We start from the raw sequence: 12,353 nt of genomic DNA, 5'->3' as shown, positions 1-12,353 counted from the left end.
AACAGTGCACTCCTGATCCCCCAAGACCCAACGCTGAATACCACCGGAGCCACAAAAGATCAAAATCCTAAAGTCAAACTCAGAGAGCTAAGCCCACAAACGGGAAAGCCCCAGGGGAGAATGGCTGTGTACGGGGAGGGAGCGAGGCTGCGGACGGGGTCACCTGCAGGCAGGGTAGCTGCCCCAACCCCGTCACCACCCCATGCACGTGACACCTTCTACACCAGAGGCCCAGCAGCTGCAGAACTCCCCGAGGGTGGGCTCACTCAGGGCTGCAGGGCTTCTGGTGAGGGTCCGAGTGTGGAAGGAGGCAGGCTCCGCAGAGCTTCCCAGACCTACCACAGACGCCCTACAGACTTCCCACTGGGGCTAGTGCATGGCACCCTGAAAACCGTCTGCACCATTTTTTATCAAATATAAGCACTTCATGCCCCAGCTGGCTTTGCAAGTTCTAGAACTTACAGCTCACTTTTGCATTAATGACTTAAGAAAGCAAAGCACTTCACAAATGCTTGTCTGGAGACGTGGTGGGCTGTGTAGACGAGAATGGATCTCAGCTGAACCCCCAAACCATAAAGACAGATCTAGAATTCAGTGTGACCAAGGTTCCAAAAGTGGACTTCAAGGCATTATCAATAAAGTGGGCTTTTCTCATTTTTCCATTCTGCCCAGTGCATTTGGCAAGAACTTGAGACGCGTGGACTGGCCACAGTGTGCCCAGTTCAGAACCGTGTCTCTGCCTGCCTTCCAGCTCCTTCCAGCTGATGAAATTCCAGGAGCTTTAAGGCGTTAAACCATACTTTCCTGAGGAGGCCGGCACGTTGGTGGCGGCAGGAGATGACCACGTGCAGTTAGGGGAGGGAGACCCCGGGGCAGTGGTGCCACCCTCAGCCCCCAGGAGCCTCAGGGTGGTCCTAGGGGACAGCACTGAATGCTGAGCCGTCCCGGGTCCCACAGCCACGCTGCGTGTGCCCAGCACCCCGACCCCTTCCCCGAACCAGCTGCCCCTCCTCCGCCCCCCAGGAAGCCTTTCCTCCGGCTGGGGGATGGGGCTCTGAGGACTCCAACACACAGGCTGCAACTTCTAAGGATGATCACGTTCTTTCCCATTTTTCACTGGTGCATCATGGTCACACCCAAGGACGGGACGTGTCCTTACCTATGCGCCCATGCACACCATGTAAGGTCACGTGGCCAATGTCACTCCCCAGCTGTCCCCTCCCTCCCTTCTGCTCACTCCCTCTCCTCCTCTGACCTCTCTTGGACCTTCAGGAGACACTCCCACGTTTCTTCTCCTCTTTCCTCTGTAGCTTCCACCTGGGAGGGAAAGCATCCGACCCTCGACCTTCTGAGTGTGGGTCATTTTGCTTAACATAATGTTCCCAAGTTCCATCCATTTTCCTGCAAACGCCACAAGTTCATTTTCCTGGTGGCTGAATCGAACTCCAGGGCGTAAGTGCCACACTTTCTTTATCCCTTCATCCACTGAGGACCTGGGCTGACCCTGGTGGGGCTGTTGCGAGTTGTGCGGCTGTGATTGTGGGCGTGTGTGTCCCCGTAGTGAGAGGACTGCAGTTCACGACTGAGGAGTGGAGCGGCCGAGCCGTGTGGTGGCTCCGGGCCTGGTCTCTAGGCGCCCCTGGGCTCCTCCCCATGGTGGCTGTGCTAGTTCCCAGTCCCCCCAACAGTGTGCGAGGGCTCCTCTTCCCCCAGAGCCTCTCGGGCGTTTGTCATCGTCCGTCCTCTTGGTAGTGCCACTCTGCCTGGGGTGAGAGGCATCCGAGTGTGGTCCTGGATACTTGATTCCCTCCTGTGGTGCCGGGGCACAAAGACCGGCCTCTTAGGCGCACAGCAGCCTCCACCCCGCGCTGCAGCCCGGCCCAGGGGAGCTGTGATTTGAGTTTCCCTCATTTCAGCTATTTGTGGGCCACTTGTATCGATTCTTCTGAGAAGTGTCTGTTGAATTCACGTGCCCACTGTTAACTGGCTACTTGGTTTTGGTGTTGAGTTTTCTGAGATCTTTATGTATCCCGAGATCGACACGTAGCTGGTGAAGGTTTCCTCCCATTCCTGCCCCTTTGCTGAGCAGAAGCTTTTTAACTCGCTGCCACCCTTGTCAACTCCTGGCCTGGTCCCCAGCCAGGGTCCTCCCGGGCGTCTGGGCCGTGCCTCTGGTGGGCGCTGACCTGCCTGCGGTCCTAGGAGCTGGGTTCCTGTGAATGCCCAGGTCTTTGGTCTGTTGGGAGGTGACTTGGGTGCAGGGTGAGAGAAAGGCTTGGGTCCCCCCTTCCACCCGGGGACCCCAGCTTCCCAGCGCTGTCTGTGGAAGAGCCGTCTTGTCTCCAACCTGTGTTCTGGCTCTGGGAGGATGGCAGGCTGCAGGCTGCGGCTGGCCCTGTGCCTTCTTCTCGGGTTTGCGTCCATCGGGCATTCTCTCTGCTGAGCGCTGTGACGACTGGAGGTCAGGCGCTCGGGGCCTCCTGCGTTGCTTTTTTGGCTCAGCCCGGCTTTGGCTCTTCTGGGTCCTTTATTAGGAGGATGCCTGCAGAGATTCTTATCTTTAGGGATTTTGACTTTGGGGATGCCAACACTTGGCACCGTGGCATTCGGGGTGTTTCCGAGTGGCGGCCAAGGCCGTGGAGGAGGCCCGGTGCCCCCCCGGCAGTCCCACAGAGGAGAAATGGACAGCAAACAGCTGCAGTGAAACTGCAAGTCCTTCAAAGGACGCTGACTTCGTGACATCAATGAAAGTGACGGGGACAGGTGAGGCTGAGCCCAGGAAGCCCTGGTGGTCGGACCGCTGGCAAGGAAGAAGAAGCTGGGTCAGAGGAGCCGGCCGGGAAGTCCCCAGCAGGTGCTGCGACCACCGAAGAGCAGGCCACGAAAGTCCAAACGACTTCACCGCCACACTGCAGGGCAGCCCTGGTGGTGACCGCACCACACGCGGCCATCAGCTTTATCAGAACCGCCCCAACGGAAACTGTCAACTCTAGAGACTCACCAGCGCTGCGAGGACGTCCCAGATACGGCTGACAAACGAGGAACTCCCACCTATCCTTAGGATTCTGGTTTTCTTCTTCAAGGCAGAGGCCTCATGTGCCTGTCCCTTGTCCCCAACGCTGCCAGGCCTATCTTCAACGGCTGCTCGGGGCGGAAGTTCTGGGGCTGCCATCTGGAGGGGGAGGCTGCCCTGGCCCAGCATACCGTGGGCCCACCTGGGCCAAAGGCGCGCGGCCCGCCCCTGGAGGACCCCTTCACTAGGGGCAAAAAGCTGCTCTTCCCTGGGCAGTGGCCCTTCCCCAGGCCATGGGGACTCGGCCCAGCTGGCGGCCTCCTTGGCACGGGCTCCCCACCACCCCAAGGCCCCCGCTCCCTCCGGAGCACGCGGATCAAGCCATCAGCCGAAAACACTCGTGCACGCGCCCAAAACCTGTCCCTGGGTACGCAGGAGCCCCAGCCCGGGAGGCAGTGCAGGTGCAGAAATGGGGAGCGCAGAGCCCCCAGGAGGGCAGGAGGGGGGTGCGGTGGGAAGCTAAAGCTGGGGAGGTGGGAGGTGCCACTGAGCGGAGAAGCAGGTGACAGACCTGCTGCTCGGAGCCAAGGCAGATCCAAAGGACAGGAGCAGGCAGGGGAGGCCAGGCACTCGGGAAAGCCCTCGGACAGAGGCGTGGGCCCTACCGGGTGCCAGGTAGGTGCTGGACCCCTGGAGGACAAGTGGACATTGACGAAGGAGAGGAGTCTGCAGGGAGGGGGGGTCGAGGACGGGGAGGAGAGACGGGCAGGTGGGAAGAGGCAAAGACAGCAGGGGACGGAGGAGGGGAGGAGACGGACGGCCAGAGGCCACACTCTGGCCACTGACCCCTGGCCTTCCGGCCCCACTCCCCTCAACCCTCCGCGAAGCTCTCAGAAGCCCGTAGCACAGAACACTGTGCCCTTCTGGGGCCCCATTCCCTGGGCCTCCCTGGTGGCCAGAGATGCCCAGCCAAGGCTGCCAGGGAGCTGGGGAGGCCACTCCCGGTCCCTCCTCCGTCACCATGGTGATGGTGCCCCTCTGCCCCGCCCCCTCGGGACAGCGGGACATTCTTTCTTTTCTCTTCACCCTGGAAACTGACCCTGACGCCGAGTCTGCTTCCCGGGACCCCAGGGCCACAAGTCACTTATGAATGTGTCAGTGTCACCGTCATGTCAGGACGGTTCTAACGCCCAGTGGTTTTGTTCAAAGGCATCGTAAACGGTCCTTTATTTTAAACGTTTTTTTAAAAGGTGGGGGAGGGCTGATTCAAACATCGCACTCACAGGGTGTGAGGGGGCCTGGCCAGAGCTCCGCCGCCCCTCGGCCCCCTCAGCTGCTCCTCTTCCTGCTGCGCCCAGGCGGGAACCTGCCCTGCCCCAGGAGGAGGAGAAAACCATCACCAGATCCGGGAGACCACAGTCCAGGGAACCCTGAGAAGTCTGGCTGCAAAATGTTTTAAAAAGAAAAAAAAAAGGCCTGACAGGGCACCCGGTGACAGAGTTTTAAAGTCCAATTTTGAAAAATGATCAAAACACTCTTTTCCCCAAACATGACGAACGACGAGTGGCCACCAGATGCTGGGGTCAGGAAATGCGGCTGCGGCTGGTTTTATTCTCTGTTTTCAAGAAACCTAAAAATTAGGGATGTCACAAACGCCCAGGCAAAGAAAAAGCAGGAGACCGCCTGTGGTGAGTGACCTCCCTCGCAGACCGCCACAGGCCCACGGTGGACGCGCCCAGAACAGACACCCGCGCTGGCACGGGGCCAGAGAGGACGCACAGCAGCCCGGAGGGACCTGGAGTTCACTGACGTATCTAGGCCCGGGCAGGGCGCTGCAGGCCGGGAATGTCCACTGTTAGGACGGCATCCACTGCCCAGGGAACCGGCGGGCAGTGTCCCAGACCTCCTGCAGGACGTGGGGCAGAGGCCTAGGGATGTGATGTAACCTGGTGGAGCGGGTTCATCCGGGACGAGTCATGGAAGCAGCCCTCGAGTGGTCTTCGAAACGCTCAGCTGCAGGCCAGCGCGGACCCCCACCCGCCCGCGGGCCCTCACTCGGAAGCTCCTCTCCGAAGCCTGGCACTGGCTCAGAGGGCAGCGTCTCACCTTCTGCACCAGCTGCCTCGCCCTGTTTGGGGATAAAGCACCTAATGCTGCCACCTGACCACTCAGGGCACAAGACGGGCCAGTCCTGGCACACAGAGCCCTAGATCCTCGTGGGCCTGAAGCTGGAGCTCCGGCTCCAGAGTGTCCGCCACCTTTCCCCTGCTCTTTCGTCAGTGGGATCTGGGTTTGCCGTCACTTCCAGCAAGCCCACCATCCGAGGGTTCCAGAAGACCCTGGCGTTAGGAACCTGGGAGTCCGGCTCCGCCCAGCCCTTCAATAACCACCTCAGAGCGGAGCAAGTCCTCTCCAGTGTCACAGAAGAGGGCAAGTCACAGGAGGCCCAAAGGAAAAGACGGAAACGGGCGCAGCCGGAGTGACAGCAGACAAGGCGACCTCAAGCACGGTGCCTCTCCAGAGCTGAGGCAGGAGGATCACAACTCAAAGCCAGCCTCAGCGATTCCGTGAGACCTGTCTCTAAATAAATTATAAGAAGGGCTGCAGGTATGGCTCCATCCCGCAGTGCTCTGGGATCAACCCCTGGCAGCCCAAAAACTAAAGAAAAGGGGGCGTGAGGAGGGCGTGGCCTGGGGCAGGGCTAGAGAGGCCCTGCCCACACTGTGGGCCCCACCCTCGCACACCTGGCCACAGCCCCTGGCCGCCAGCCTCTCCTGGGTCCAAATCCCTCAGGAACAGCCTCAAGCTCTCTCCTCCCTGCTACCTCCCTGGTCAGGGCCACCAACCTCTCCACCTGGCCCCCCTGCCCCCTGTGCCTTGTGTTCCTCCCCTGCCCTCAACCCCCAACGGCTGCTTCCCAGGCACCCAGGAAAACCCCCACTTCCTCAGCCACCCTGATCCTCTTCAGTGAGGCTCCTGCCGCCTCCCTACTGGCTCACTGCTCCTCACGCCCACCCTGAACTGCAGACTTTTTCTTTTTTTGGAGTATAGAGATTGAATCCAGGGTGCTCTACTGCTGAGCCACATCCTGAGCCCCTTTTTTAGGTTTTATTTTGAGACAAAGTCTAACCTGCAGAGGCTGGCCTCAAACTTGCAATCCTCCTACCTTGGCCTCTGAGTATCTGACCACAGGCATGCACCACTGCACCCAGAACCTCAGGACCTTTGCACTTGCTATTACTTTTGCCCAAACAACCCTCCATAAAGCCCTGTAGGGCTGCTCCTTCCTATAGCTCAGTAAAAAGGTCACCTTTCTAGAGGCCTCCTCTGACCACCCTGGCTAGCGTGGCTCACCTAGACCATGGCCTACGCCATCCACCGCACCTCTGCTTTGGATGTTCGATGCTCAATGTGCACGTGGGCACCATGCAAGGGGCCCTGCAGGTCCACGCAGGCGCTGCTACCGCTGCCCGCAGCCCAAGCCTGGCTGGCCACACATGGACATCAGCAGTCACCTTCGCGCTGCTCCACGGCATAGGCACACCCGTGCGCTCATGACAGACACTGCCCTCAGCGCCACACATACCCTGCAGGGAGAGCCCGTCACCCCTGCTTGGGAGACGGGGACACCGAGGCACAGAGGTCAAGTCACTTGCCCAAGTCACACTGTTGGTGGGACCCCAAAGGATGACAGGAAGGATCCCAAGAAGGCCGTCCTCACTGGGGCCTCGCAAGCCCCACGTCAGTGATGGGCCAGATCCCAACACGACGGGCCGGAGGGGGCCAGAAGCCCCCGGGGAAGGCGGGTCCCCAGAGTTCGGAAGTGCCTGAAGCCTAGGTCCCCAGCATGTCCCCAGCAAGCCGCTCTGGGGAAGAGGGAGCAACCTGGCAGCCGCAGGCCTGGCCTCAGACTTGTTTTGTTTGGCCCATGGACTGTGGGTTAAAAATGCGGCTGAGCTGCCCACCTGTGAACGTGGGGTGGTCCCACCCAGAAAGCCCGCGTTCTGGCTGCTGGAGGACACGGTGTAAAGGGCAGGAGATCTAGCAGCCTTGCACCAGAGGCACAGAGCTGAGAAGCAGCTGTCCTTTTACCAGGGACACTCGCTGGTGCTCCAGGACACCCGGGGCGTGGGGTCAAGGTCATGGACTCTGGACCCAGATGGACGGGCTGGCTCAGGTCTGAGCCATCTGCTCACGTGCTCCTGCCCCTTGGCTCCTCATCTGTACAGCAGTGCCACCCCACAGGTCACAGGACACAGGCACCCTAGGTCTGTGCAAAACGTCACACACCAACCATCGCAGCTGCAGGACCACCCCAGCCCACTGTCCAGAGACCGCTGGACGACATCAAGTGTGGTCAACCCACACGCTGAAGCACGCTGTGGCCAGGGGAAGGAACGCTATCCTGACACCCGCCAGCACCTCGTGACCCTGCCAACACCGCGCTCAGTGGGAGAAGCTGACACAAGGGCCCGCCCTGCCCAGCTCCACTCACAGGACAGTCCATCAGATCCACGGTCAGCAGGTGTGTGGCCTGCGGCGCAGAGTGGGGGTGACTGCCAGGGGTCCAGGGCTTGCTCCTAGGGTGATGAGTAGTGACAGTCACCCACTCTCATGGACACGGGAGAAGCTACTGGAGTGGACACAAGGACGGTGGATGTCACGTGTGTGAATTATGTCTCAATAAAAATGTCACAACAAGAAGAGAGGCCCTGGGAGGCGGGTCCTGTGACGCCATCGTGGGGGTGAGAAGCTCCGCGGCTGGAGGGTCGGTTCCCGCGGCCGAGCCCATGTTGGCAGCAGGGCCAAGCGGGGGCCGAGCGTCTCCTGGCTCCTCAGCTCTTGCCAGGCAGATCGCTCCTGTCTCCGAGCCCTGTCAAAGGCCACGCTGGAGTCACTCTGAGGTCCCCAAGGACCCTGAAGTCTGGAGCATCACAGGGGACCTTGCTTATTCGTGTCTATAGGGACAGCTGGGGACGTCATAAATGAGGACTTGAACAGCCCACAGTGGGGACTGGCCCTCTCCCGGGGGGACGGGAAGAGACGTCGTGGGTCTCTGAGTCCAAGCCCTTGGCACAGTGGCTCAGATGTCAGTCACCTCCTCCCACAAGGGTCAGGCCAGCAGGCTGGTCCCTGTAGGGGAGGACACCTTGCTGGGCAAGAGTGTCCCCTGCACACCCAGGGGTCCCTCGCGCACCAGCCCCCGGGGTAAGAGGCCCCATGCGCACCCTCCCATTGGAGCCTCGCTGAGCCCGGGGGCTGCACAGGAGTTCCTCTCAAGGGTGGCCGTCTCTCGAGCAGGGACAGGGCCTCAGGGACACCAGGGCTCTGAGTAGCCCACTCCCAGAGCAGGGCCAACCTGTGAGTGAAGGAACCAGGGGCCAGAGAGGGGCAGGGGGGGCACAGGGAAGAGGAGACTGAGAGCAGAGGGGACAGCAAACCCAGGAGAGAGGGGGCCTGGACTCGGCAGAGCTGCCCAGCCAGGAGGGGCCAGGAGGGATCAGGAGGGCCAGGAGGGGCCAGGAGGGGCCAGGAGGGGCCAGGAGGGGCCAGGAGGGCCAGGAGGGATCAGGAGGGCCAGGAGGGCCAGGAGGGGCCAGGAGGGGCCAGGAGGGCCAGGAGGGGCCAGGAGGGGCCAGGAGGCGGGAGACCAGCCCGAGGTCCTTCCCACAGCAAGGGAGGCGCCGGCCCTGCCCAGGAGCCCAGGAGCCGGGCCTGGGGCTTCCCCCGCCGGGACAGGAGGAGGCCCGTGTTCAGGCCGGGGCTGGGCCCGGAAGTGCCAAGTGTCCAGCCAGGTTGTCATGGCCACGAAGACAAAGGGGGACACAGAGGCCTGGAACAGAGTCCCCAAGAGGGCCCCGGCCGCCTGAGGTCCCTAGGAGAGCCCGGCTTCCCCAGGGCCTACCTAGCAGGGGCTCCAGGGGCCCAGGGAGGGCCGCAGGTCAGAGTCCAGCGCGGAGCAGGGAGACCCACAGACTGGGCCTTGATGGCCTCACCTGACCGGGGGCCTGTCCTCAGCTTGTCCCCATGGCAAGGAGCCTGCATGGGGAGAACCCCGAGTCTGAATGACCGCGCACAGACCAGAGCGGGCGCCGCCCACCGGGCCCCCAGTGCTCGCCGGGAGAAGGTGACCTCCATCTGCTCCAGACCAAGGCTTTCGTGAACCGCAGTCGAAGGGACCACCAGGAACACGGGGTGCAGAGACCCCTAGATCCAACCCAGGTGACCCACTCTGCCAAGTGGCCACAAGTGTCCGCGTTTCCCCAGTTTCTGACTACAGTCTGTCATGAGCCACACGGGGCCCTGAGTGGAGCCAGGGGACCTCAGGGCCACCAGGATGCAGGCATGACAGTGGGCCTGGGGGACAGGTGCAGGGTCTCCACCCCCTCACCACTTGCTGGCCAAGGCAGAGCAGCCCCAGGCCTCAGTGTCCCGCCCACAATACAAGGGTAACCCCAGAAGGACCCCCGGGGCCTGGGGGGATTCCATGAGCTGACCACACAGGACACTCTCATCAGGCCCTCCCATGGGGACGATTACTGTGGACATGGTCACACGTCGGGTGGCACTGTTACTGACACACCTCCTCACACCCATTGACCCCCGCCGGACATGTCCAGTGCATTCTAGTGACTGGCCTGCAGTCTGTCCCTCCACCAGAAGGTCCTGCTTGTGAGGGCAGGAGCTGGTCTGGCCCATCCCCTGCTGAACACCAGCTCAGCCTAGACCCAGGCCTGGCACTTGGTGAGTGTCCATAAATGACAGGTGTGGGCTGGGACCCTGGCTTTACAACACCTTTGCTGTGTGACCTCAAGCAACTGACTCAATCTCCCTGAGCCTCATGGAACAAGAATCTGGGAAACCAGAATACAATGCCCTTGCAAGGTGCTTAGGCTCGGAGAAGCATGGGCCCTGCAGGGCGGCCGACACAGACCAAGATCGCCAGCTGAGGCATCCTCCGGAGGCACGTTAGGCTGTCACAGACGAGGGTGGAATGGGGGTGCTGCCAGCCATCCTACAGGCACAGGACGGCCCACACAGAACCATCCAGCCCCCGGCGTCCACAGTGCTGAAGGGAGAGTCCCTGATGGGAGGCCAGGCAAAGGCGAGGCTCCAGGACCAGGGGAGGGAGGCGCAGCCCCAGGGCGAGTCCCTGCAGCGCAGGAGGAGTCCCGGGAACCCGGGGGCTGCCCCAAACGAGGGAGACCACTCAGACAGCCCCAGAGCCAGCAGAGCCACGTGGAGCGCTGGGTGCCACCACAGTGCACCTGCAGGTCCCACCCAGAGCTGGCTGGGAGCTCGCGGCTGGACACCCGCCCCGGCCTGGGCCCAGGGCTTTCTAAAGCACAGACACAACCTCAGAAGCCAGCCACGACACAGCCACAGGTCACATGTCCGTGGGCCCAGGGAAAAGTCCACGAGCACCCAGGGAAGAGCCGGAAGACACCGGGCGGACCAGTGAGCACCGGGGTGGACCACCAGAAAGGGCTGCTCACTCGGGCCGGTTCTGCAGGGAAGAGGAGGGACGCACACGCCCTGGGCCCCAGAATCCCTTCTAGTGTGACCTACAGGTACGCAGGGCTGTGGTCTGTCACACCATCGCTTACACTGGCTGAGGCAGGCACGGCCTCCGTGTCCCCCAACGGGACTGGCACACACACACCTCATCCGATGGAATTCTACACAGCGATCCTGGGGACCGTGACAGAGCAAGCGCCACGATGGGGACCACGAAGAGCACAAAACGTGTCTGTGTCAGCTGCTCTCTCTGCCGACGGACCTTTATTTCACTTACTTGTATGTGGTGCTGCGAATCGAACCCAGGCCTCCCGTGAGCTGAGCCACAACCCCAGCCCCTGCGCTCGGCTTCGCACAGCCAGAGGGTGAAGGCCACCCGAAGGGGCCCCAGGAGACGGGGGCCTGCGCTGCCCCTGGACGGACTCAGAGGCTGGCTTCCACTCGACTTACTGCAGACTTCCATACTGGAGATGGAACCAGGGGCCCTTACCACTGAGCTACAGCCTCAACCCTTTTGTATTTTTATTTTAAGACAGAATCTCACTAAGTTGCTGAGACTGACCCCGAATTGCGATCCTCCAGCCTCAGCCTCCCATGTGGCTAGGATTACAGCGAGAGCCAAGGCGTTACTATACAGTTTTAATTTTGTCCTGGGAAGATGCACATTTTACATATGTACAACATACATACCACACACACGGACACACACACACACATACACACCGTCTCTGTACACACCTACAGCTGCATCACGGTCTGCAACATACGGTACATAAAACACGCAGGTGGTACATGTGTGGTCTCTGTAGTGTGCACACTATGGTTTTATACACGCACACATGTGTTTACATGCACTTGTGTCATTGCAATTTTTAATTAATTCAAAAGACACAAAAGATGAGAATGACATGATTCCAATTTACACAAAGTCCCAGATAAGCAACACTATTGGGTGACAGACGTCAGAGCAAGTGGTTACTTTCGGGGACACTGTCAAGGAGGGGATGCCCTCTGGGTGCTGGCAACACTCCCTGCCTGGTCCGAGTGACAGCTACACAGACAGCACATCATAAATCCACCGGTCACTGCTCCTCGCGGCGCACTTGGCACCAAGACGTGACTAAAGGATCAAAATGAAAATGTCTATGGGGAAGAATAAAAAGGACGGTCGTGGGGGGCACTTCCAGAGACCCCCCAGACTCCACCACCCCCATTCCCAGAGGGAGCGCCCCGCTCCGTGCCCTGGGAGCAGGCCAGGCGCGGGGACCCCCCAGGTCCCCCCAGGAAGAAGCCACATGGGAATCAAGCTGGCCTTTGTGGATGGGGCCAGCAGAGCGGGACAAAGGGCCAAACGGCGGCCCTGCTGCCCAGCCCCCTGGACACTGAGGCCATTCATGTTGGAGGCTGGCCCTTCCCCAGGCTCCCGCCTCCTCTCCAGAGCTGGGAACAATGTCCCTTTGACCACTCTTGTCTCCCACTTCCGCATTTAATTGCAAGTTCATGGGTATTAAGTGGCCCCCACAGATGACCCAGCTGGCACCCCCTCCCCACCCCCAAAGCAGAGGCCCACAGCGCTGCCTCTGTCCCTGCCCTGCGCCCGCTGCGGCTTGGTGACCCTCCCCGGGGAGAAAGGCCCGCCGCCCGCCCGCCCTCAGCCTCTGTTCTCGCCCAGAGAGCTCGGCGTGCCCACCGCGCTGCTGCTGGCCTGGCTGGGGGCACCAGCCCGCGACGGCGGCCTCTGCTGACCTTCGTGGCCACCGCCCACTCCCTTCACACCTCACAGTGCGGAAACAGGCCTGCCGGCCACCCGGAGCCACCCAGA

General features: G+C 61.1%; 1 protein-coding gene across 2 annotated transcripts in view; it reads right to left on the bottom strand.

Moving 5' to 3' along the window:
* Positions 1-12,353, bottom strand: part of Prex1 (phosphatidylinositol-3,4,5-trisphosphate dependent Rac exchange factor 1) — a 127,606-nt gene that overhangs the window by 91,732 nt on the left and 23,521 nt on the right. The window contains exon 1 of one of the 2 annotated variants that reach the window (XM_078051973.1): positions 1,256-1,381. The exons of the other annotated variant lie outside the window; for it this stretch is intronic. Coding sequence (XP_077908099.1) covers positions 1,256-1,375 — 120 coding nt within the window. The 5' untranslated portion in view covers positions 1,376-1,381. Of the gene's footprint in view, positions 1-1,255; positions 1,382-12,353 lie in introns of those variants that run through there. 2 annotated transcript variants of the gene reach the window in all.

Source organism: Ictidomys tridecemlineatus, chromosome 5 (assembly GCF_052094955.1).
Source record: "Ictidomys tridecemlineatus isolate mIctTri1 chromosome 5, mIctTri1.hap1, whole genome shotgun sequence".
Classification (NCBI taxonomy): domain Eukaryota; kingdom Metazoa; phylum Chordata; class Mammalia; order Rodentia; family Sciuridae; genus Ictidomys; species Ictidomys tridecemlineatus.
This window is presented reverse-complemented; position numbering and strand designations above follow the sequence as displayed.